Genomic DNA, 27008 nt, shown 5'->3' with positions numbered 1-27008 from the left:
AGCAGTTGCTATCAAACTGACACTGCAACAGTACTAATGATTAAACAAATAAATTAAGTTGGACCAACATAAGACAATTAAACAACTATAGTACATTGATTTGACCTAATCCAACTAAATTATGTTGACTGACTTAATCTGAATAAAAGAAATTACAGTGCTTGTAAAAATTTTCTCACATCAATTAAGGGTAATGACTTCATTTTTTTCAGTGTAGTTTCCAACTGTGGAACAGCTTCACAACAGGCAGGAAGGAGAACACAGGGAAGCAGGTTTTTCCTGGCTCAGGTTGGACTTTTAATAGGCCACTTCAGTGCTTTACAACTTCACAAACTCATCAGCTTCACAGGCACTTTGGCATTTAACACATCAGCTTCATAAACATAACAGGTTAAACATAACTGCTTCAGGAGCACCGTAGCCTTCTTTGAGCCAGACTCTCTCACTCTCTCTGTGGGTGGTGTGGCTGCTTATATGCCACTCTCCCCATGCTCACTGGAATTAGAGACAGGTGTTACACTTAATCTAGCTCAGGTGCACGCGCCCTTACCGCTTTCTCTCTCTCCGGACAGACGCTCGACCACGTTTAGATGGAGTAGCATGTCACAGTGCAGGACATGCAAAAAGTATTTAATATTGGGGCAGTGGTGGCTCAGCGTTTAAGGCTCTAGCTTACTGATCAGAAGGTCAGGGGTTCAAGCCCCAAGATGCCACTGTTGGGCCCTTGAGCAAGGCCCTTGACCCTATCTGCTCCAGAGGCACTGTATCATGGTTCTGACCCCAGCTTAGCTGGGATATGTGAAAAAAGAATTTCACTGTATATGTGCAAATGTATAATGTGTGATAAATAAATATAATTATAATATCAACTACTATATGATATCCCTTTCAAACACATGTATATGAATATTCCTGACTTGGTCTTTTGGATATAGGCCATTTATATATAGCCAAGCCCTCCATTCCTAATCATCCAACAACAACTAATCAACTTAACTAAGCTATATTATGCTTTTTGAAATACTGTATATGTATGATACATTATAAACCATATCTATCAATACAGCATATTATGGTATACAAATAACCTGCTCCTTATTCAGCAAATGTATACTGCTCACCAAAAAACAAAACAAAAGTTTTTTAAAAGATAAATGTTTATTTAGAATTTTTTTTTTCTTACATTTTTTTTAGGTACTTTAAATATTTTATTGTTACACTTGCTTTTATACTTACAGATGTCTTCAAAAATAAAAAAATAAAACATTTCTATTCATTACTTCAAAAAGGTTATCTCTTGAATTTATAAACACTGTCCTTCTTAGCTGTTCTTAAAAATTGGAAGGGTTCAAAGAGACGTGCAATAGAGGAAAATCAGTCAAAGTCTCTGTTACGCTCGTATTAGAAACCAGAGACTGGACATCAATCTCTTTATTGCTAAAAAATGTGCCTCTTTCAACATTTGTATTGCATTACCATTTGAAATTTTGTTTAAAAGCTGAAGTGTGTCATTTCTGCACCTCTAGCATCACTAAACGGAATTGCAAAAGACTGTTTTCAATCAGGTTTCCCAAAGACTACCCCTATCTTCCAATGTTCGAACAAACAAAAAGTCCTGCCCCAAACTCACTCCATTGGTTGGGCCAATATTATTATGCCGGGATGGTTGGGACACTCAACAAACTGAGCAATGCTATGATAGCGCATTTTGAAGGAAATCAACCTAAATGGACTTAGCTGGTGTAGGAAAAATAACTTTTTAACTTTTTTTTGTAAATTGCACACTTCAGCTTTAAATTGCAGTTACACTTCTTCAGTGAAGCATAACTATGGTACCAAGGTAGAAACCTTTGAAATTAATTGAACATCTCCCTTTGTGATTGGCTGCAGTTCTGTTTAACTTCGAAAAATAATACTGCAGCCAATAAATGTAATGCATATAAATGGATTGAACATGTACTTTCTCATTTAAAAAATGAAATTATATAAATTGTCACAAAGTAGAAAGTAGAACTGCATTGAGTTTTTTGGTGTTGTTACAGCATACCATATATGGTAGCTTAAATTGGCCCCTGTTCATTGATTTTGACATTATACAACGCTATGTTGTGCATACACCCTTGCCCTCAAATCATAAGTAATTCAACAATTCCAAGTACCGACGTTTTGAAAGACCTCTGAAGACAGTTACAATGCATATCATTCTAAAAAATATTGCACATTACAGTTTGCAGCAAGCTCTTTTTTGTGTGATTTTAGTTTTGATTAACAGTTGTAGATGTGCTCTATTGGTATTTGTTGAACAAAACAGTCAAATACAGTGACTTTTTTTAATACGAAAGGCAAATGTGATTGGAAACAAAAATAAACAGCTTAGATTTGATATACAAAAACAAAAACTACCCCTGAATCTATGTGAAAATCTTGCAGGACAGCTTCACATTCCAACAACCCTAAATAAGAACGTGCTTGATGTTTATAAATCATGTGACGTGATATTACTGATTGAATGTGGTACGTTGCAAAGGCAGCCTAACTAGCGTCTTTAGTAATAGTATTTAGTAATGCAAGATCCTAGACTTCTCCATGTTCAATAGTGGAAAAGACTGCTAAGAATTAGTGTGACATGCATTTCCGAGGTTATGCACCATCAGATAAGAACACTTACAAAACAGTTAGACTTCATGTACATGAACTTTGCACCATAGTGGAGAATGTAGTGTCCTTTGTGCTAGTGGTATAGTGCTTAAACATTACTCTGAAAACAAGCAGGGCTAACCAGCCCGATTCTTCCAGAAAGCACAAACTCCAGTCTAAACGATTTGTTAGGACACACTTAGCTTCATAACATTGAAGATCTACAATAATGCATAACACTACAAAAAAAAAAAAAAAAAAAAAAAATATATATATATATATATATAAATCCTAATCAGTATTCTTGTCATTTTCCAGTAAAAAAAATCCTTAAAACAAGATCATTTTACTTTGATATTAAGTAGGGATGTCATGAAATATCAATATATCGGTTATTGATCGGCATGTTATTTTATCGATATATATTTGTGGCATCGATATATTCAAATTAGCCGATAAATAAATTAGAAGCCCAATTTGCATGCTTTCCAATTCACTCAGTTGGCCTCTGTTTAACAGTCTAGTGTAATAGCGTTGGGAGACCACAAGAGGGCGATATACCATTTACTGAATCCCGTAATGGTCATGATCATACACATACACACACACAAACACACACACTTACAAAGGTTTTTTGTACTTCTTCAAGAATGAACAATGTGACGTGAGTTTGCAGGTTAGTGAAACTGGTGTAACTGCGCAACGTTTATTATGCAATTTCTCTGTATGCAGCCATGAACAGATCTTTCATTCAAGCTGGCAAACCACCAAAAGACATACTTGTTACTGAAAATACACTGTGCAGTCTCTATGAAAGATACTTAAACACAATATATCTTCCAGTAATACTAGAGTAAATAATCTTTGTCCTTTGATAATGATTTGGGTCGAATTTAATGGAAAACTATGCGATTTGCACTCTGTGGTGCAGAGCGTTGGCGGTGTGTGCGTGCCTTTGTAGAAAACAAACGAATCGATCCCAAGACTAATATTAAGACGTGTTTTCTTTTTGTAGACATAAATCTACATCATAGAGGTTTGATGTTTAAAACAAAAACAAAACAAAAAAAAAACAATATGCCAAAGGGGGTTATTATCGTAACCAATTTTCGTAAAGGGAAGGACATTTATTTAAGCTCAATCGACAGCATTTGTGGCATAATTACCGACTTGCTGATTACCGACTTGTCCTTCCTTTTCAATAAAAAAAGCAAGATTGAGGTTACAGCGAGACACTTACAATGGAAGTGAATGGGGCCAATTTTTGGATGGTTTAAAGGCAAAAAATTTGAAACTTACAATTTTATAAAAGCACTTACAGTATATTAATTCTTCTGTGTGTATTATTTGAAATGTAAAGTTCTTTAAATCGTAATTTTTGCGGGACAACAGTTTTTATGGTGTTATGTCGTAATCGCAAGGAAATTGTAAAATATAAGTTAGTAAGCAATTTTATCACACTAAAATGATGTTAACATGTATATTGATTATGTCTTGTGGCTATATTTTTGAAACAGTAAGTATTTTAATGTTTACGGATTGGCCCCATTCACTTCCATTGTTAGTGCCTCACTGTAACCTCAATCTTGCTTTTTCTTATTGAAAACAACTCAAAATAATTTTTTGGGTAATCAGTATTATGCCACAAATGCTGTCAAATTGAGCTTAACTTGTATTGAATCCAAAATATTCCTTAAAGGACATTTAGATATTTTTTTTTTTACCGGAAAACAAGACAAAAATACTGATGAGGAATATAATTTGTACCTAAAATGATGAGCAGTTCACCGTGGGTGAACAGGTGGATTTTTTTGTTTTTTTTCTGAGTACACCAATTTTACTTGTCAGACACGATTCATGATTACTCTTTCACTGTTTAAGCAGCCCTTTGTGGGTTTTTTTCCCATAATTTTACTTTAAAAATAAGCACTGCTCACTTCAATTCAAACATGTACAAGATAAAATGTACAAAAATAGAACAGTCGTGGTTCTAATTTAGATACTGTTGTATGTGATACCTTCTCTCTCTAATAACAGCGACAATAACAGTAATATAATAATAGTAATTTGATAAAAATATTAAAAATACAGACAGAAAAAAATGTAACTTTCTCTGTAGAAAACAACAACAACAACAAGGACTCCTAGTGCAGATGCGTAGCAATGTAAACCTGGTCCTACGACTATGTCAAAAGTTACAGAGTATATTTTTAATATATGTATATATAGAATCACATATATACTGTATATATAATGGAAAAGCAGGTCATTTGATTCCTCTCACAGAGAGCTTTCACATCATAGTTTCTACGATGGTGTGGGTGGGCTTCGTCAAACTTCCGTTCCAGTTGGGGTCCAGGGGCTGCGACAGCTCGTTGCTTTTGGGTCGGTAGTCTTGGGGGCAAGAACTGGCCCCTCCCCTCACGGGTGCCGCCACGGCTTTGATCCTCTGGAGGGAAATGTAAATTTAAGGTTTTAGCTCAGTCATTAATGGTAGCTCATCTTAATGTAGATGGTAAAATTGCTTAGCAGATCTTTTACATACGCATGTATTATAAAATACATTTAGCGGCTCTAGTGTTCTTTTAACCAGGAAACTGCTGAGATACATACGAGTCACGAAAAAATCATTTTGCAAAAATATAGCTATAGTAACTTGATTCTATAAGTTTAATAAGTCTAATAAGTTTAAATTAATTTGCAAATGAAGAGCATCAAGTCACATATATGTTTCAAGACCTAGTTAGCTTCGTACAGTATTTATTGTTTTCCAAGGTATGTGGTAATGTAGAGCGTTTTCGAAAGTCTTTGTTTTTTTTTAGTGGAGAAAAACGCTGTTCCATTTCTTTCAAATGAAAATGGATTATGGATGTGGCCCAAGATACAGTACCTTCTTTTGGCCAAAACGCAAGGCAGCATTGCATGTATCCTTTGCAGAGAAGACAATACATGAATGCACCAAACTCAGTGAAAAATAATCATCCAAGATGGTTGATGAGTCCAGAGGGGAAAAAACGATTATAAATATTACAATATTTGTGTGTGCTTTGTTTATTTACATTTATTTGAGTATTGCTGTTAGCTTAGCATGATGCTAACCTCAGACTCTATTTGAATCAATTGTGAATTGTCAGTTTTCTGTAAGATTTACATAAGTGTTATTTGTATGACGCACAGAGTTGTAGAGAGCTCCCAATCAGCCACTTATGAAGTTGCATTTAATTTAGCTGCCTATGCAGGCAGTGGACGGCTAGTCAGCTCACTAGGTTTTGGAACAGAGCATTAATTACCCCAGAAAAGCTATGAAAACATTACTTCCATTTTCTAAATGCTCTCTGTTCACACTGCCGTTTTCAAACGTTTCTAAAAACTGTTCATCCACACTGAAACATATGAAAATGCTTAAAGTCCCTGACTGCAAAAAACAAAACAAAAAAAACACGAGGCCCCATGTCATTTCCAACTACGGTCTGAAATGCAATTGTCCTCGTGTTGCACTGCTGAGTAAATTCCCGTCGCCTTTGAAGGAATACAATGTGAAGGTTGTACAAAGTAACATTTATATTTAACAACGCTATCAAAGTGGACAGCAGCCACAATGCTGCTACAACATGGGTTGCCATCTTGATTGATTGGGTTAAATGTATCACATGACAACAAATACGTCATCGTTTTCGAATATCTCCATTTTCCCTGTCCACACTACAACCTGAAGATGGCGTTTTCAAATGTATCCTCTTGGAAGAGGTTTTACCGAAAAGCTCAGTTTTTGCTGGCCAAAGCGTAGCGCAATTAATGCATTTTCAAAATAAAACGTATTAGTGTAGATGTAGAATAACTCACCTCTATGAGGGGCCCATCTGATTGAATGATTTTTATCACAACCACCATTGGTATGCAGATCATGGACGCAAGAGCGAGGGTCCAGCCAACTCCAATGGACCAATCTGGGTACTCGTAGACTTTGTTGTACCTCAATGGCGTATATTTGACCAATGAGAAGACAAAGCATCCCTGGAAAAGGAGACACACAAGGGGTCACCACAGAGTACTCCAACAATTCAGGGTTCATGCTATTACTCACTGATTAATAAAAATGGCAGTATGAAATGCTCCACTCTGTCTAAAAGAGTTAAAACTATAGAAACATCAACTGTAAATCCTCTTTTTCTGTTGAACAAAAGGTCATTCACTGGATTATTTAGGGTTCACCAAGTTTTCAAAACACCTAAACAGGTTAATCTGCTGTAAAAGACCCATTTAACCTGAAGGAACATAAAAAGACTTGTCACTCATGAAAGGCAATATGGCTTTACATAAGGAAAGGATTTCCTTTGTCCCCAGTTCAGAGAAAAACTACATTCATGATCTAATGGAAACTAATCCTGCACTAGTGCTCAGCTTCTTCCATTCATTCTGTTTGCCAGGCAGATGGTCACCCCATCTGGAGCTCTGTAACAGTGAGTCGGGAGTCAGATTTTTGCAACAAATCCAAAGCGGAAAAGCAGTCTTTGCATGTAGCCGCATAGGGAACAAATCCTAAATTGAACTGTGTAAAATGTTGTTTCATCATGGTCATAGATTGTATTATTGTAATGGGCCTAAGAGGGCAGTTACAAGCTACAGATACAAATTCACAATGATATTCTTATTGAGCTTCAAAGTTAATCAGACTTTCGATTCCATATATATATATTTTTTTTATAAATTCAACTACATAAATACTGCAACTTTTAGAGAATAATCAGGTCCAAAACATTCTATGCAAGTACACGAATGCAGACACTTCTTGCCATGGAAGTTTGTCTTCCCACACTGTTGCTTTCCAAAATGTGGCAAATTGAAACTTATCCCACAATGTAACTTTGTGTTGCATTCTCAGCATTGCCACACAGGGCGCTATAGTGGCAGTAGCATAAAGTGTCTTCTTCTACGGTAAGTTTTCTCTTTCAGAACGCACATTGAGGCTGCATCCAAAAAACTGGAAAATGCTGCCATTAGAGGCTGTATATGGAGGTAGGATGATAATAAGATGCTTTTCAAGCCATTACTTATAAGGCAGCAAGTCAGCTGCCTACGTTTTCGGATGCAGCCTAAGTTTGTAGAATGAGCTGTATACTTGCAACGCGTTGGCCAGTCATTCACGCCTGCAGGTACGTACTTGTGTAAAGTTTGTTTCTGTTTAAGCACTTTTTATTTAACTGAGAATAAAACCTTACCACACACAGAAAAGGTGTGACTATAGTCCAGCTCCACTTCATCCAGGGATTTGGTCTGTAACCAATCATCTCTTCAATCGCATCATAGAAATTATCAGCGCCTGTGAGAAAGAAGAATCTGTTTATGTATGACCTATGCAACACAGTTAGTACATTGGTTTAATTCATGATATAATGCTGCACTACTACCAACACAATAAAAACCAAACTGACCAAAAAATGACGCAGCAGTGTTTGAGGAAAATTGTACAGACAATGCCAAAGAAATAAGTGGAAAATGTGTGTAGATTTTTTTGGTCAGAATTTACATCCATTTAAAAATAAGTACTGATTATTTCACCAACCTAACTCTGAAAACATAGTGGAATAAACAGTTGTTCTGCAGGCTATCATGTTTATTGCTACAAAGTGTTTTAATATAAGCAATCTCTTTACAGATTCGATGCCACAAACCAGTAAAAGTGTACTTATAACTTGTAACTTATATTATAACATATTGGAGCTTGTGATTTTAGAAAGCTCTAGGCATTTTTGAGTGCAATATGCATCAAACTGTCCATAGGCGTGCCGTGTAAGGTGAGATACAAATACTAAATCTTTTGTGCTGCATTTTGTAGTTACAGAGCAGTACATTACCAGGAAAGTCCCCCATAGCAAAAAGCATCAATACATCTACCTGCATGCTGGTTGTAAGCCATTTCAGCACTGGCTCTGTTTTCAGCAGGAGTTGGCATGTATAGACCTATTCAGGGCTCATTTCGATTTTTAAATCAAGGTCATGACAGTGGGGAACAAAGAGCTTCTGTACGCTTTCTCAGAACAGGGCTAAATGGCACAGCAGAAACCCTGTTTTGGGCACTAAATCTTGGCTGTGATTGATCATAACAAACAAAGTACCACACCTGAGCTGAAATGTCAGAGTCATAGGTCATTTATTCCTTGTACAATAAAGTATTTTGTAAGCTACGAGGGATTTGTCTGATCTCTCGAGAAACTTATTTTTCTGGCTTGCTTGCTGGCACCTTCCAAGAATAGGGCACAAAATATGGCTTAAAACGCTAAAAAATTGTGCTGGTCTTTTTCAACAAATTGTCAGTGAATTGAGGCGCTTAATCATGTAATTAAAAAAAATTTAACAACTTGGTCTCATAGAATCACGTTACTATACCTAGATTTTTGCAAAATGTTTTTTACGTGGCTCTTTCCTGGTGAAATGAACACTAGGGGCACTACAAAAACGACTTAAGTAATTGCCAAAAATGGCAGATTATCAGTTCATAAACCATGTTTCTCACACAATGCCATCTTATGACATCTAAACACATTTAAAGCACTTTTTACTATGGCACATGACTTGTAAGGCGGTGCATTTTAAAGTTGTACATTGTAAAACCAACTACATTTACAAGCTTGTTCAAGTGCAATCAAATTTCACATTAGCTCAACTGATAGAGCATTGCACTTGCGATGCAAAGGACGGGTGAGTCCTGAAGAGCACGAGTCGACACGTGAGCCGAAAGTGTCTTAAAAGCACCACAAAATGACATGATTGCTTCAGCAATTGTGCTTTTCATCTCACATTTGTTTTTCATGAAAATATTGGTTAGTTTTAAGGTTTAGGCTAGGGAGGTATGTTTTGTTGATTTAAAACTTGATAGAGCATTAACCTTTGAAACCTCATCTATTTGGGAGAACATTTAACTCTCTTTTAGTGCCAAAGTGGACATTTCACCTTGGAACTGACGTGATACTTGTAATGAGCCATGCAATACTTTGTATAAATGTCACCAGAGTCACGTAATTTCCATGAGATCAGGCTACATATTAATGAACCAAGTAAAAGGTTGTAATAAAATAAATAAAATTATAAGTAACAGTTTCTTACAATTAAAATAGAATTGGATACAGGGCTGATTGGTTGAGCTTAAGTCAGTCAACAAAATATATGTCTAAAAGTAGAAAAACATGTAATGAGACTATCAACTTGTCTTCCCACTTCCTGCGTGTTGCATTTTAATGCAAATGGTAAATTTTTCAATAGGCGGTAACAAAGTAGTTTTTAAAATAAGTGGGCATATCTTAAAAATATTCTTCTACAATATATGAAATGTCAATTTAAACCATCTCGAAATTATGACCTTGTTACAGTTTCAATTGTTGAATATTATAGGGAAGAACTGTCCAGTGAGATAGGACAGGCCCAAACTGACAATTTGAGGGGCCTTGGGGAAGTTTAAAGTACTTTTAATACTATGTTAATTTTATGTTAAATAATACTTTTTCTAACATATCTAATATCTCTCTGTCGGACATTAAATTTGAGCCTTTATTGTTTAAAAAAAAAAAAAGTAGCAGGACACCAATTCGTACCCTATTCATGGTAAGTGCCTGCTACAGTATACCATAAAATGATATTCAGAGAAGTTACATTTTCTGTGCTCTTGTTGTTGGACTTACCATAAACCCAGGCTACAGCAATACATTCAAAGAATGCAACCCATAAAAGGCACACGCCACTGGCTGCATAGTAGTCAAAGAGTTGAAACACATACATGCCACCCTAAAAAAAAATAGACAAATGAAAATTGAACAGGCTACAGAACATGCTACAACTGCAGTCACAAAAGCTGACACAATAGAAGACTGTTATGACCAGTACCATCTCAAAGAGGGGGTTGGCTGAACAGTCGACTAGTTTTCTTTTGGTAACAAACACTTTTGTTGCAAAATGCATTCAGGGGTGACATAAGACATTCTGTCTTTGGAAAAAATGGGACACTTTGGCCTGAGCCACAAAATAGCATTTTCATTTTATCATTGTTCCGGAGGTTTAGCAATAAGGGGTCACCCACTGATGTGGGCCAGAGGAATCTTAAATGTGCAATGCATTGTCAGACCAGGTCGTGGTCGCCTAGTATAGCAATGAGGTTCCTCTGAGGAATTCTCACTGGTCAAAGCAGGTCAGGACTTCCATAAAAAGACATGGAAGTGAAGGATATAAGGCATTGCAGGGAGTGAAGGACCCTTTCCTAATGGGAGAGAGCTTTGGCTCTAGATCTGAAATGACTATAGCGTTCCTCTTGATTACAGGAACTGAGGGTTTGGTTTAGGGCCATATACTATCAAATGACAATGTCACTAAAATCCTAAAAGGAAAACATATGGTGTCAGACCATTCAACTAAGCTGCATTTGATACACTCTCTTTTTAGCCAGGAGAAACTAGCTGGTCCAATAGGTGACCAAAGTGGTCAAGACTAGAATTAGAATGGTTTTTTAAATATTTTTGGGGGGGCCGAAATGACACCGTCCCGCATTTTAGCAGCGAGACAAACAAGAGCCACCCTCTTCCCACCTGGTCGGACGGCGAAATATTCCATATTGAAAGCTTTGTGTTCTGTATTGAAGTGGAAAAATGCTCAAGGAGCTAAATGCTTGAAAGTCCTATGATGGAATGCTTGAGGGGGACCCTGTCCCGTTTTGAAGTGCTTAAAATGCTTGATGTCACATATGCGAAATGTTGGCAACCCTACTTTAAAGTGAGGCACTATCCACTGCCATTAAAAAGACAAGGGGTTATCTTCATTAAAACATCTCCTTTTGTGTTACAAATAAGAAAAAAAGTGATATGGGCCAGGAATGAGAAGAGGGTGAGTAAATTATGAATTTCCATTTTTTTGTGAACTATTCATTTAAGAAGTAAAAGAATTCAGCTACTGTACAGTACTTACCTTGGTGACCATTGTAAGTCCCAAGAGGTAGCTCATGAAACAAATTATAGCTATGAAAATTTCACGCCGATATCCCTTCCGTAGGAAGGATGGATACAGATCCACTAGGGATGTGATCTGCCCTTCCACTTCGACAAACTGGTGGGGAAAGAAAAAAGGTTGTCAGCACTTTAGATAAAAACTGCTTAGATGTATGCTGACTCAAGCTGAAATGTTTTAACCATATGCCTACATACGTTTTAAGTGGCTTCTCTGTCTGTTAGCTTTGTGACTATATGCTAGCATACTACTAAAAGTTGACAAAATAAACATTTAGCTGTTATATGTGTTCAAAATTAATGGAATTTTTTTCTGTTCATAACAAAATTGATCAAAAATATTTAGGACATCACCTTGTACACACTCTTGAATGAGAATGTCCCTTCCCCTAATACCACCTGCCACTGACTAGCAATAGCAAGTAGCAAATCATGGTTCATGGTTGTGGTGTAAACAAAAAGGCTATTGGCTACCCTTACGAAAATCGAGAGTTTGTGGCAAATTTGCCACAAATTCACCACTTATAATTTTCACATGCAAATGAGCTTTGCGGCAAATCGTCCGGTTTGCCGGAGGTTCACCACTACCGGCGAAGAGCTGCAAACTTCTGCCAAACATATGTGGCTAATCAAAATCTCATTTGCATGTGAAAATAACAAGCTGCAAATTTGTGGCAGGTTTGCGGCTAGTTTTGATTTTTTGTAAGGGTATAAACAAAAAAAATGGATAAGCTCTTTTATATGTCCAGCCTCAACTTCCTGTCAACAAATACGTCAACAAAGGAAAGAACTCATTTCTATGGATTTTCAAAGAGTGACATACCGTAGTAAAAGGAGTCTATTATTGAAGTACTGTAAGCTCACAAGTACTGTACAAAGAAATCCCTTTAATGTGATTTAGCACAGCTGAGCGAATATCATATAAGATATTTCATTTAGCCATCCGAGCACCACGCTCTGGTACAGTGAACTCCCTGGATGTGGATGGATACTGATTTAGCAGAGTGTTCAATTTCACTGGAGCGAGAAATGTGATAGTAGAGGGCTTGAACTGCTGCACGGACGATTAGCTGCCACCATTTTTTTTTCTCTGTTTGTTATGTTCTCTCTCCTGCACTATAACAACTTGCTCAACTGTTGTGTTTAAAAGATTTAAAGTAGTTAATCATTTGGACATTTACTAACCAGGAAACACATTCTATATGTAGATGTTCACATTCTATAGAGCAGCGGTCACCAATTAGCGAGTCCGGACTCCGGCTTGGGTCCATCTGGACCATGAGATAATGACAACGGTTGTCATATCTTAACATTTCTACAGTTTTAGTGAGCAGTGCGTCAAAACAACAGAGCTATACACACCACAAGCACTCAGGGGCGATCAGCACTATATCATATTTTTCTCAAGCGCCAAACAAGCTTCATTCCTGCTCCGTGCATGTTGCCTCTCCCTCGCGATATACACGAGGCGTCGCATAAAGCCTGATTAGGCTACGTAGAGTTCCAGGCGTGGTTATTTTAACAACAGCAGCGGAGACACTGTGAGCAGCAATGTAGATAGAGACTAGCATCTTTCGCTAAAACAAACTGCAGAAAATGAGAATAAAGCGAATAAAGTGAAACTATCTTCATCTGTCTGATAAATGACTCGGACGGTTCAGATAAAGCAGGTTTGTAACGTGTCACCTTTTTAGACTAACTTCTTTTTCTGTCTAAATTTAGCTTTATTAATCAGCATGTAATGTGCCTTTCATGACAAACAGTTTTTTGTTTTAATTTTGTGAAAATGATGCCATCATCTCTGATTATTAGCTATAATTAATAGAAATTATTAGTTAGCATGGCTAATAGAGTTCTCTGCTTCTGATGAGAACGTTCCCATTATTTCATAGTCAGCCCATTTATACTTAACTTTAGCAAACAGTATTTTTAAGATGTAAATTGTTTGTTTATTGTTATTAGATTCTCACTTTAGTAAAATATAAAAATGGTCCATTCAGACTTTTACATTTTCTGAATGTTCTCTCAGGGGTTACCCCTGAACCCCCATACAGTGACCTATATTTTCTCAGTCAAAAGTACTCATATGTCCCATACATAGGTATCTGAATGTAAAAATAATTAAAAATAAATATTCAGAATGTAAAAATATTTGAACACAAAAACTGGATTGCTGTCACCCAACTTGAAAACAAATGTTGATCTTATTTTGTAATATTAATATCCAAGTGTCGTCGACTAATGAACTCTATGAAATATATTAGCTTAATCGTTTGGTAGAAAAGATCTCTCACACCCCACTGCTTTGGCTTTGTCTCTGGGCCAGTGTCCTCATCTCTGCTTTGAAGAGAATATTTTGACTGTTTAATTTTTTTTTTTTAATATAAAGTACTATTGCTGCCAATGTGGAAAGTTATAATTACTATTCCAAAAAAAATAAAAATAAACATAATTTCAAAGCCATACTGACTACGGACACCATGCACGTTATTATTTTCCGGACCTTTGCTGGGAAGATAATGTAGAGACCGCACATCTTGAAACTTTAATTGCCTGCTATAGAGCATCTTTGGACAAAAATCTGTGTGTTACAAGATGAGTCATCAACATTTTTGGTCAGTTTTCCAGAATGAAAAAGACTGTGCATTTTAAAATAAAGATAATTTTGTCAAATTCTAGGAGTACAATAGCATATACTGTAGCTGGCTTCAATGCTTATAGACATGGACTAAAAGCCACATAACTCCCATTTTGAATGCATGGGGTCTTTAAAACATTACCAGAGCAACATATTGGTAGTGCTTGGATAAACATAAAACTGGGCAGAACTGCTGTCTCATAAGTACTCATGGTATTCAATCTGTTTAGCATATCAGTCTATCATTTTAAAACTTACCTGACTGTCGAGGCCCAACAGCAGAAGCATGATGAAGAAAAGAACAGCCCAAAACGTAGGCAGTGGCATCATAGTGACGGCTTTAGGGTAAGCAATGAAGGCCAAGCCAGGACCTATTGGGTAGAGAACAGAAAGACGGGGAACACAATTAGCAAGGCTAGCTATGTGCACACTTTGATCTATGCCGCTGTGGCGCGTTTTGTCGTCGGCACAGACCAAAACGAGACATAAAAAGAAAAATAGAGCGAGTATCTACATGACAAAGCGATCAAGCCAGGCAAGATTACTGCCAATGGTTCGCTGCAAGTCCAGTGATTATTTCATCGCAGTTTCTTGAGAAATTAGCATCATGATGTTAGCTTCATCTAATATTGAAATCTAGAAAAGTAACTTTCTAAGTTTCATGAGAGTAGTGCTATTTCCCATATATTTCACTACAAGTTATGTATGCAACACCACGAAGAACAACTTTAAAAATGCAACAAAGAGGCAACATACAAACACCTCCTCTTGCTAACATTACTGCAACATCAGGATTCAACCTGTTCAACAGAGATTTTAAAAAACAGCACAACACATACACAGTATGATAAAACCAAAGAAGAAATCAAAACAATAACCAAAGTAACATAGCATTAATGTCCAAGTAAAATCAAATGCGCTTCTGCAGAGTCAGGTAGCAACTAGCTGCTAGACTTCTCTCAACTCCAAAATTACACACTCGTCTTTGCACCAACCTCTTTTTTACTTCATGGCATTTGAAATGCTTAATTTAAAAAAGTATCCAACCAAATCATAAAGAAAGACTTCCTGTTATGGATCCTGTGGCTCAGTACAAACTTCATTTTGCTAATCTGCACAGAGGTTCAAGTAAAGTTTAAGTTTGTCTGCCATATAAACAAAGTGATAAAGATGTACTGTATCTTTCATGCACCCCGTTCGAGCCAAACACACTTAGACCAGAGTCTCCTCTGACACTGGCCAAAGCATGAACTGTGTTGAAGACTACACATTTGAAACCAATAAAAGAAAGCAATCAATCCATCAATGGATCTCTCTCCTTGTGAGGGCCTATTAAACAAGAAGTTGAACCACAGGATAAAAAAAAAAAAGAAAAACAGTTAAAAATCTTAATACAGCATGAGAGATGAAGAGCCATCTTGAGAATAGTCCAATATCCCTGCTGAAAAGACCAGCTTAGACCAGCATGCATTTCCATGCTGGCCCAGCCTGATTTATGCTTGTCTGGTGCTGGTCTAGCTGGTGGATCTGGATGACCAGCGTGGGCTTTTTTCATGATGTTGTTAGACAAAGAACGTCTTATTGTTTAACCTAGTTAAGAAGCGGTTAAGGTGGGAACACCAGCATCCCATGCTGGGGACTAGCCCGTTTTTTGCTGGTAATTGCTGGTCTGCTCTAGCTGGTGGATCAGCGATAATTATCTGATGAAGTTGGTAAACCAGCATGGTCTTTCATTTGATACCGGTTGACCAAGATAGATTTGCTTTTTAAGCTGGTTAAGAACCCTGCTGGGGACACCAGCATACCAACATCCCATGCTGGGGATCAAGAAGTGGTCACACTACACTTCACGCTCCATTCACTCTCATTCAAACGCATCTGAATGCAGCAGAGTGGAAATGTAAGCTCATGCGAAAAAATTTCGTACAATGCTGCGTATGAAAGTTCAAGCTTTCCGAAACTTCACATGCTGACCTCTTGGCTCAATTCAAAGAATACATATTTTAAAGCTGCGAGATTTATTGTCGCAGGAAAGTGAGTAGATAATATATTTTAATATAATATTATTTGTTATTTGTGATTCATAATTTACTTACACCAGAAGCTCTCCCACGTGACATCATATTCTGTTTCATTGCATTGTCCAAAATAAAATTAGTGAGCTCAAAGCCTAGTGTGACCACCCCTTCAGTCTTGTTTTTGCTAGTTAGTGCTGGTGCTGGTCACCTAGCTGGTGAAGCTGGTTGACCATCATTGGTCTTGTGATGCTGGTTGACCAAGGAAATCTTGCTGGTTAAGCGCGTTAAGAATCCTGGCAGGAACACCAGCACAACAGCCTCCCCTACTGGGGACCAGCATCCAAAACATTTAACGTTGACCAACTCTGCTGTTCTTTTCAGCAGGGATAGTTTACAGGGTAGAAGAAGGAACCAATAGGAACTGACTTGGTGTCCTTAGACAAACTGCTTTAATAGATGTTGAGGAATTGAATCCAAAATCTCGCAAAGGCATATTTAAAAAATATCAGGTAACTATTCCATCTGTAAATTGCCTTTGTAACGAAGATGGCACAAGATGCTTGTTGATTCTGCTCACTCTTGTCAATCCAGCTGTGGAAACCGGCTTGAACGGCACTCACTGCTAAATTGTTGCTGTTTCACTAAATGGTTGATTCTTCTCCATTAGTGGACTAGGGCTTAATTTTTCCAGTGGCTCCAGGAACATTCTCTTCATACAGTTCTACAATCTGTATGACGAATCCAAGCAAATCCCATTTCCGACGAGAGGCCCTCTACGTTATTCAATCAATATTATTATTTTTTTATTTTTTTTTTACAGCTGAATGTCAAAACGGCGAAGTTCCAAATTGTACAGTTTCTTTTTTCGTTCATTTTTCGGAGTCCCAGATGTTTTATTCTAATTGATTTTTGCTTCCAAACTGTCTATTGTCTTCGTTGTTTTTCACTACAGGTTTGACCAAACTTTTTTGGTGTTGTTTGCAGCAGCAGTGCCCACCATCACTGCTACTTGACCCTCGTACCTGACTCTGCCACATCGGCTATGTCCACCCCTTGCTCTTGTGCCATGAAGCCCAGGACGGAAAATATTGCGAAGCCAGACACAAAACTGGTAGCGCTGTTCAGGCCTCCCAGCAGCAAACAGTCCCTATGTCACACATATGTCATGGAGTTTGTTAATTAACACAAAGGAACCCTACGTTCCCACTTTTGCCCGTTGACTGGACTAATCCCCCCTCCCCGGGGAGTCGAAACCCACCTGTAACAGTTGTATTTGTATTTGTTGTAGCTTCCCAAAGACGTCATGGCTCCAAGACAGATGGCGTAAGAAAAGAATATCTGCGTTCCCGCATCAATCCACACCTAGACACAAGATGCCAAACTGTTTGTTGACTGACAACATGAATGGCGACACCAGCTAATTCTAACTTGTTTTGTTGATTAACTGGCGGGGATTCTGTCTCTCATAGGTCCTCCAGAGCTGTATACACTATAAAGAGCTGATATAAATTGTTACTACTCCATGTCATGTTTATATTTGTGTAGCATTCTGAGTGAGGCTATCAAGAGCTTATTTATGTTGACTGTTTAGAACATCCTAAGAGATGAGGCATTCTCTGTAAAATAGAACTCAGTCTTGAGTTTCTAATAGTAAACTGTACATCCAAAGTTCATTCTGCTTTTAAGCTGCAGAGTGTCACTGATGTACATTATTAAAAGGGTAAACATAACTTTCTCAGCCATCGAGAACTATCCCCTTTTTGATTGAACTATCCCTTAACTTTTAAACTCCTATTTGAGAAGATGTGCAGGTAGCCATGAGATCTTACCTCTGGGTCTCCAAGGCGAGTCACATTTGGGTACAGATAGAATTTGATGCCCTCAGCTGCCCCAGGAAGAGTGACACCCCGTACTAGTAAGACGATTAGCATGATGAATGGGAATGTTGCTGTGACGTACACAACCTAAGCAGACAGGACAGTAATGGTAAAGTTAAATTAAATGCTACTGTTGTACGATAAAACCACAAGTGTGGTTGAGGATTTGACAATTTAGAAAAGTAAAGCATAGCTATTTCACAGGGTCTTTACAAGATTTGTCATCCATTCCAATAATCTAAAGAGGACATTCTGTCAAAACAGTTTCCACGGCTAACATGCAATTTACAGCTTAACTTGACTGATGGATTAATACTGGCTTCAGTCGATATGCTTTTTGGTTAGAAAGTGGGAAACAGAAAGCTGTTTCCTTCCGATTTTTTTTTTTATATATGGTTTGGCCAAAATTCTATTGACCGCAATGCAGAGGAGCACCTAAAAAAACACTAATTATCTGTAAATAGTTTTGAAATTGTGCTGTGTCACAACAAATATTCACATTCTCAAGGCTAAAATCACAGTTACAAAACTATTTGAGATTCTTAACTCTCAAAAACACAAATTAATCTTTGATTTGCCAACTTTAATTTATGTTAAAGAGAAAATTTCACACAAATCAAAATGGCAGTCAGTGAAGAGAGAAAAGAGTCTTAAATGCTCGCATTACTATAAAACAATTGAATGTGACAGTGTCTTGGCAGGTGCCGTGATAAGATTTAAAACTGCATTACCACAGGTGATGTGTACACTAGTCAAAAGAAGGTGTCTGCTGATTGACTTTGCAGTCTCTATTGGGGAAGAGTTTCGCTATCAATACAATGGGTGCAAATCACCAGATAATGGCTGTTATGTTAATGTTGATAACACTGGCTGAGATCAAATAGCCTACCTAGGTAGTTATAACTCTGATGACACAGTTAAGACTAATCAAGAGCAATATATAACCCTGCTGGTCATGTCTGCTGGTGTTAGAGGAGTTTTGGGCACTTGTTTGCTGCTTATGCTGGGAGACCAGATGACTAACCAGCTGAAGACCAGCTAGACCACCTGAAGACCAGTTAGGCCAGGCTGGGAGACCAGCGTGACCAGCAGAAACCAACTAAGAACTGTCAAGCAGCTTAGGCTGGAGAAGAGCTCTTAGCCTCTTAGCTAAGGAGAGCTTTTAGTCAATTGACTCAAGTTGAGAAAATGCATAAAGGTAAACAAACTCACCTTCCCAGTGGACTTCACACCTTTCCAGATGCAGAAGAAGCAGATGACCCACATAGCAAGGAGACAAAGGGCTAGGTCCCATTTAATGTGACCCACATCCTCGATACCATCCGAGATGCTGAGGACATTTCGTCTGTGGTGGAGAGAACGTTTGATGGTCAGAAACTCTGAAATTCTTGAGGTGGTTCAAGCATTTGGAGCAACTACAGATTATGTCATGATGGATGCAGGCTAAAAAAAAACAGCTTATACCAGCCTAGGGTGGTTAGCTGGTCTCTCAGCCTGGCCAAGCTAATCTTGTTGGTCCATAACACCACAGCTTCTTCTTTCAAATAAACGTTGAGAGTTAAATCTGGATTACTGGTGTGTCTGCTGGTTTTAGAAGGGTTTTGAGTACTTGTCAGCTGGTCTTGCAGGAAGATTGCAATACCAGCTTGGCCAGGCTGGGAGACCAGCTAGATCGGGTTAAACCAGCTAAGACCAGCAAACAGGCTTAGGCTAGTGAAACCCATAGTAAATACCCAACAAATTATTACTGAGTACTTACTCCCAGAACTCAGTGACTGGGGAAGTGAAGTTAGTGGCGTTCGCTGCAGCCCAGAGTGTTTTGTTCTTGCGGAGGGTGTCCTCCACACAATTTGCCGTGTTCCATTTGTTGTTGCAGCTAGCCCAGGGGAGCTCTGGTTGAAAGCACTGGAACAGGTAGTACAAACCCCAGGCCAGGATTACGATATAGTAGATGTTCAGCAGAGAGACGATAACGATGGACGCATAGCCGATGCCTGCACAAAAAGACAATTACTAAAAATGAGCCAATGATATACAGGACTAACACAGCATGTGGTAGTTGTGCGACAATGTCAGCACAATGAAAGCAGCTCAATGAGATGCTTAGCTTTTTATTGCAGCAAGAACGTGTTTGGTCAGAATGGTCCCTTAAGCAACTTTAAGCGTTTTTTTTTTTTTTTTTAGGCGACTGCAAGAGTAGATAAATAACTGCCAAACTTCTGTGAGAAGTTTAATAACACTCTTGTCCTTGCTGCTTAAACATGGAATAAATTTGTCCAGAGATGGAGGAAAATGATGTAAGTCATTGGTTCAGAGTCTGAGTCGCGTAAATCAATGATGGCCAGGTTGACTGGAAAGAAAAACAGACCGAGATGTTGCCTCATTCACTGGCACAAGGGTAAGTGTTATTCATCAGTTTCAACTTAATGATTGTTCTCTGGTAGACTGTTTAAATAAGTAATGAATCTGTGGTCTGGAGAAATTTTTGTGAGGTTTGATAAGCTCTTTGTTATATAAGAGTATTCAGTGATACTTTTGGAGGGAATCTGGATCTTTTTTCAAGCAAGCAAGCAGTCATTTAGCAGACACTTGTATCCAAAGCGACAGGACCAATCCCCCTGGAGAATTTGGGTTGTTCTAGGACACAATGGTGATGAGCTCATGGCTTGCTCTTTGTTGGGATCAAACCAGCAACCTTTGGGTAACCAGTTCTGAGATTTGGTAACTACATTACACCACACCTTTAGATAAAGCCCAAGAGATGTCCAGATATGCAAACTACACTTTGTCAGCACCTGCTCTTATTAACCAACTAATTCACAGCTGCCAACAGTGTTACCTGCTCTAGCTAGCTGGTGTAGTTATTTTAATGGACCAAAGACTAATTCTCATTGGACATTAGGCTCTAAAGACATCATTCAGAGTCCTGCCCTGATGCTGTGCTTCACTGGGAGTCTATGGGAACACCATGATTTTTGTTTGCACTGGAAAAAGTATGAGAGTTTATTGCACTTTGGGCTTTCAATCACTGTATTTTTGCCCAGCCTGGAAGTCCGACTTCCATAGTAATCTAATGGGCATGATTTCAAAACTGAATCATTGATGTATGGGACTGACAGCATTTAAATGTAAAATCATACAAACAAAGTGTTTGGTGAAAAAGATGCATTTAAGCCAGGTGCGCACTATACAATTTTTACAGTCATTTACGATTGTTGCTTGTCAGACAGTACGATATGATCCCACTGGTATCTTCGGTTAAAGACATGGAACACTGAGCGAAATTATGTCAGACCTTACAATACATATCATAGCCAAGACTTTGGTCCCAATCATCCCAATTGACAGTGCTGACTGGGTGTTTTATCTTATCTGGCCATCGTAGGAGCAGCCAGACTGCACGACAGCAACATAAAATTCCGAACACTGCCAGAAATTCATTGGAGGCTAAGATTCATCGCAAAGGCAACTGATCAGCCATAGGTTTACATGTCACATTAAGCAATCATAGATTGACAATTTTTGCCCTATGACAAGAGACATCTTTTACGATCCCAGAAATTTGTCTCAGACAGCAAAATCTTGACCAAAATTGTACACTGTGAACCCACGCTTTAGTCTGACATAACCCATTTAATTTAGCTTTCAGCCAGTCGGCATTTGTAAATATTGCAAAAATAAAATGTTGAACTTAAGTCAATTATTTCTGTAATTTAAGATTTTATATTTTTTTATTAAGAAGTTTATTACAGTAATATTTTGAGAAGCAGATTTTGGGAGCAACATTGCAGACACCAAAATAACAAATTGTGCCAATGATATGTCATATCTATGCTTGCCCACCCTTCAAAAGCACCAGCCACCAAAACACTGTTATAGCCACAAAATTCTTAGTCTTAACCCTTTAAAAGGTCAACCTTAAACCTTACCCTAAATGCTATTTATATAAGCCAATGTATCCCTGCTCTGGCATTAAATGAGATATGAATTTAATATCTTTCATACCACATTTCAAAACATGTCCATGTATGTCCTGCACTACTTATCTTCACATACAGCTGGTGGTATCTGTGACACACCTTACATTTAGTCTCCTTACCACATATTAATATTAATTTTGTGCTGGATTAGTCACCAGTCTATGTGTGTTAGTTCAGTGATTAAACTGCTTTCAGTTTTGTTTATTCCAAGAAATATGTTTAGTTCTTTATTCTCTGGCAAAAAAATTAAATAAAAAATGCTTGATTAGGAATCTCACCTGTAAAAATGGGGCAAAGTTTCTCCCAACAAGTGATACCTCCCTCAGAGGTGAACTGGCCGAGTGCCACCTCCAGGAAGAACACAGGCAGACCTCCACCGAACAGGAAAATGAAGTAAGGGATGAGAAAAGCACCTAGATGGAACCCAAGAGAAGAATCACATCTTTCAGTAATTATATCTTATTAAATACTGGATAAGTGTTTAACTCTTAATCTCATCAGAGGTTAGCCAGTTCAGTCTGGGGTTTCGACACTTGCTCACATATTTTTTTTACTTCCTGTTGTTGTGAAGTGAGTGTGATGACAGTTATGTCCTAAACCAAAGTCTAAGGGCTCAGAATTTTTTTTAGAAATCACTGTAAATGGGTGTATACTGTAAGTACAATTATGTAAAATGTTTGAAAATATATCTAAAAACTGTAAAAATGTCTAAGGAATATGTAAATGGCAAAGTTACCACATGAATGCAGTTAATCCGAATATGTAATAATAATTAAGATTTAAAGAAACAGTTCACCCAAAAAATGCTTTTGTTGTTCTAAACCTGTATGTTTTCTGGATTTCACCGAACATGGAAAAGGGGATATTTGGCAGAATGTCCAATTTGCTCCTTTTTCCATACAATGACACCATAAAAGCACCGCAAAAGTACCATAACATTAGTCCATATGACTCTGTGTGATGAACAGACCAACATCTATGATGGACGCAGGGTCAAAAATTAACATTTTAGCCTACCATCCAAGGTGTCTGGTAGACGAAAAAATTACCAGTCAGTCAGATGTCTTTCAGGACAATTTTTTATTGTTTTATTGCATTTTAAAAGTGGATTTGACAGACATTGGTCGTGCTTTATATCTCGTGTTGTAGATTCAGTAGCAGTGTTTCTGTGCTGAAAAAAAAAACACTGTCTGTTTATTTTAGTCTGGTTTTATGTCTGCACATTCAAGAACCGTTAATGAACAGAACGTCATGAAAATCGCTCGGTTCTGGTAATATAATTCTACTATTACTGGAGAATTTTTGTGTGTGGTGGTGGGTAATTTAAATTTACTCGCACATCCATTAGAAATACGAGAGTGGTTTACCTTCTTCACGATGGTCCAGAACATTGCCTTCATCTTGTTTCTAGATATACTGCTAACTGAGGCTATCAATGAGCAGCGACAAACTAGCTAGAGCCATGCTATTTAAACACCTGCGGCATTACTGACTGTAGGCCTACAAATCCACTTTTAGAAGCTGACACAGACATTAATGAAATAAAAAAATCACTGGCCAAATAAAAAGTTTACCTGCATTTAGCACTTGGCGGGTGTTATTTTTCGAACCCTAGATGGAGAGGAAGATTTTCAGCGAATAACAACTTGTCAGTATGGCTATAAATTTAGCATCATATGGCTTTAGAAGATTTGTATTGACTACCAGAGTTGACTAATATTATGGTGCTTTTTCTCCTTTTCAGAGCTTGATAGTATTATTACCTTTCACTTGTATTGTATGGAAAAGAGCAGTCAGGACATTCTGCTAAAAAGTCTTTGTTGAAACAAATGATGAGACTTTTTTTTCATTTTTGGGTGTACTAATCCTTTAAATTCTTTGAAGCAAATTCTACTTGATCAGAACTAGCAATTTATTTATTTATTTTTATCATTACTATGTCATATCAGTGGTCCAAATCCAAGTGTATCAACAAATATACTCACCTCCGCCATTCTTGTAGCAGAGGTATGGGAAACGCCAAACGTTGCCTAAACCAACGAAGCCCCCGGCGACTGACAGAAGAAAGTCAAGCTTGCTAGCCCATTTTTCTCTCTGGGGGTGTTTTCCCTCTGCTTCATCCTCTGGCCTCGTACCTGGGCTCTTTCCTGGAGACGGTTTCAGAATATCTTTGTGGAAGTCCTTTAGACACTGGAGTTTTTCTTTCTGGGCCATGCTAATGTAGGCAGAAAACAATAGGTCAAAACTGATCTCTTGACAGAACCCCAAAGGTCTTATAACTGCAGACATTCAAACTGTTTTATAATTTGTCCAAACATGAATAGCAGCTTTGCCAAATGTGAGAAATGTACACACCAGAGGTTTTCTTGATGGTTAAAACGATACAAGGCAAATGTGAGGTTTTAAGACAGGAAGTTGCATACAACACAGCAGACGCACAGTGTCACAACTGCCAGCAACTTTAAGATCCTATCACAATACGTTGTAGTCAACCTTGCTGCGATCAACAAATAAACATACAGTATAAAACCAGTGGTGAAACTGAAATATCTCTCAGTGCTTTGTTCCATAAATTCACAATGGAAACCACCAAAATGGCATTTTGGAGTAAGGAAGGACAGAAACAATATGTTGAGAAATTGTAAATCAGGCAAACAGACATAATGCATCATGCACTTGACCGGAGAAAAGCTAACATACATGATTTAGCATTTGCAACAAATGTTATATATTAAATGTGAGTGGACAAAAATTTACAGTAACTTCCGACTGAAAAATTCAACTAAATCACATAAAAATGTCTGGGTATTGCCAACGACCTCACAATATAATACACATAGATTATACGTATACTTCATGATTCAATACATCGCAATGCATCACTATATCATAACTGGATCGCAATGGTTACAAAAAGTTATTGTAAAATTAAAGAATCTCAGCATAAGAGAGAGAGAGAGAGAGAGAGAGAGAGTTACTACGTGAAAGAGAATAAAACGCTTAATTTTTGCCCATTACAATGGGAAATTACAGTTTCAGAGTTTGCGCTTAGTAGACTTGCTTTTTCATGAATGGTAGGTTTTATGACTGCATTCATAAATAGCGATAAAGGATTCTAAAGTATCTGCGCAATATTGTTACAAAAATTATCGCAATATATCATTGCATCTGCACATTTTAGCCGATTCAATTAAAGGAACATTCTGGGTTCAATACAAATTAAGCTCAGTCGACAGCATTGGTGGCATAATGTTGATTACCACAAAAACCCTAAAAACAGACTGTAAAAACAATGATTTTAACAACTCTAAAGCTCAAATAATACACACTTTTTAACAGAGAAACTTGTATAAAATCATAAGCTTCTCATTTCTGCCTTTTAAACCCTCCAAAAATTGGACCCATTCACTTCCAATGTAAGTGCCTCACTGTAATGTCGATTTTTAATTTTTTTTAAGGAGGGACGAGATTAAATTATTTTTGTGATAATCAGCATTATGCCACAAATGCTGTATATTGAGCTTAACTTGTTTTTTACCCAGAATATTCCATTAAATATAACTCTTGATTCATTCATGGGGTTTAGATTTATAGCTTGAGAAGTGGTCAGTGTTTATCCTATCCAATGTCCCTTAACTGAACAGTGTTTATGCTGTCAGGATTCTATTCAAAGACAGAGTAATTATGTCAGGCTTGGCATCTTCTGTTTCAAAGCATGAGCCAAACTTGCCATGGAGACCCAACATGAAATCCCAGAGAGTAATATACTAAAGTCGGCTCCAACATCCCTGCCCACTCCAGACTACCTACAGCTTGGAAATGCTTGAACAAACTATAGCCCCACTGTGAAGCCGGTTTCTTAAACACAAGACTGCTTTTTTCCTACTCTCAAGGAGACGGAAGAAGACCGGGGGGATTCATGGTGCTCTTGACACTCAATAAATACCCATATATTCTGTTTTCCATTCCTTAAAGGGTTGTTCCGTAATAAACATGCAAATTAATAAACATCCTAAGGCGCTGTCCCAATTCCCCCACTTGCGGTTTTGGTCTTGCCTACTTACTCACTTGTCTTACGTATTTCCGGTGTTTGGCCACTAGCGTGCAAGTAGATGTGAAGACTGCGAGCATGTGGATGACTTTTGATTGCACGTTGGGACACTCGTAGACTTATCGATGTTGGTGCTGGTTGTGACAGCTGTTTTTGTATTTTCACTCAGCTGAAGACTGATTACTTTTGGTAGCAGTGACCGTTATAGCCTACTTAAAATTGTACCCATCTTTTCATTTATTAATACACTACTGGTTGTTGGAAGTGTATTGTGGTGTAGAAAATATGTAAGTAAACATTTTTATTATGTTTTAATAATTGTAATGTTAATTATTTTTACTCATTTTGATTTTCAATACTTTGCACATTAAACATTTTTTAACTGTAAATTTGAATCATCCATAACTGCTGTAAAATATGAAATGTAAGCAATTTCTTTCTATTTTGTTTCTCAATACACTGCATAAAAAAATAAATTAAAAAAAAACTATAAACCTGTGTGATCCATTAATAGCTACTAATACAAACCATTTAAATTATATGCTTTGGCTTTTAAAATAACATTTACTAGATCACATACTGTATGCCACACTGGCTGATAAATTACCAAAATCACCAGCAGTTTTAGGCAAGAATAAACAAATAAGGCGAGTATTGACGCTGACTACCACCCCTGGAGTTCCGAGTTCGAATCCAGGGTGTGCTGAATGACTCCAGCCAGGTCTCCTAAGCAACCAAATTGGCCCGGTTGCTAGGGAGGGTAGAGTCACATGAAGTAACCTCCTCGTGGTCGCTATAATGTGATTCTCACTCTCGGTGG

The 27008-nt window shown here is 37.7% G+C and overlaps 1 protein-coding gene and 1 long non-coding RNA gene across 4 annotated transcripts in view; one reads left to right on the top strand and one right to left on the bottom strand.

Moving 5' to 3' along the window:
• Positions 1 to 1356: 1356 nt before the first annotated feature.
• LOC127438196 (sodium- and chloride-dependent taurine transporter-like) overlaps positions 1357 to 27008 on the bottom strand; it is a 35537-nt gene continuing 9885 nt past the window's right edge. For all 3 annotated transcript variants that reach the window (XM_051693580.1, XM_051693583.1, XM_051693581.1), the window contains 13 exons: positions 24123 to 24352; positions 22416 to 22550; positions 19917 to 20151; positions 19370 to 19502; positions 18110 to 18244; positions 17539 to 17642; positions 17303 to 17427; positions 14521 to 14633; positions 11587 to 11724; positions 10314 to 10416; positions 7857 to 7957; positions 6481 to 6651; positions 1357 to 5086 (listed from right to left, as the gene is read on the bottom strand). In XM_051693580.1, the coding sequence (XP_051549540.1) occupies positions 4931 to 5086; positions 6481 to 6651; positions 7857 to 7957; positions 10314 to 10416; positions 11587 to 11724; positions 14521 to 14633; positions 17303 to 17427; positions 17539 to 17642; positions 18110 to 18244; positions 19370 to 19502; positions 19917 to 20151; positions 22416 to 22550; positions 24123 to 24352 (1879 nt within the window). In that variant the 3' untranslated portion in view covers positions 1357 to 4930. The remainder of the gene's footprint in view (positions 5087 to 6480; positions 6652 to 7856; positions 7958 to 10313; positions 10417 to 11586; positions 11725 to 14520; positions 14634 to 17302; positions 17428 to 17538; positions 17643 to 18109; positions 18245 to 19369; positions 19503 to 19916; positions 20152 to 22415; positions 22551 to 24122; positions 24353 to 27008) is intronic.
• LOC127438215 (uncharacterized) overlaps positions 22472 to 27008 on the top strand; it is a 70518-nt gene continuing 65981 nt past the window's right edge. Inside the window, exon 1 of the long non-coding RNA XR_007896680.1 lies at positions 22472 to 22585. This is a non-coding gene — a long non-coding RNA (uncharacterized LOC127438215). The remainder of the gene's footprint in view (positions 22586 to 27008) is intronic.

This window comes from Myxocyprinus asiaticus, chromosome 49, assembly GCF_019703515.2.
Source record: "Myxocyprinus asiaticus isolate MX2 ecotype Aquarium Trade chromosome 49, UBuf_Myxa_2, whole genome shotgun sequence".
NCBI lineage: Eukaryota > Metazoa > Chordata > Actinopteri > Cypriniformes > Catostomidae > Myxocyprinus > Myxocyprinus asiaticus.
This window is presented reverse-complemented; position numbering and strand designations above follow the sequence as displayed.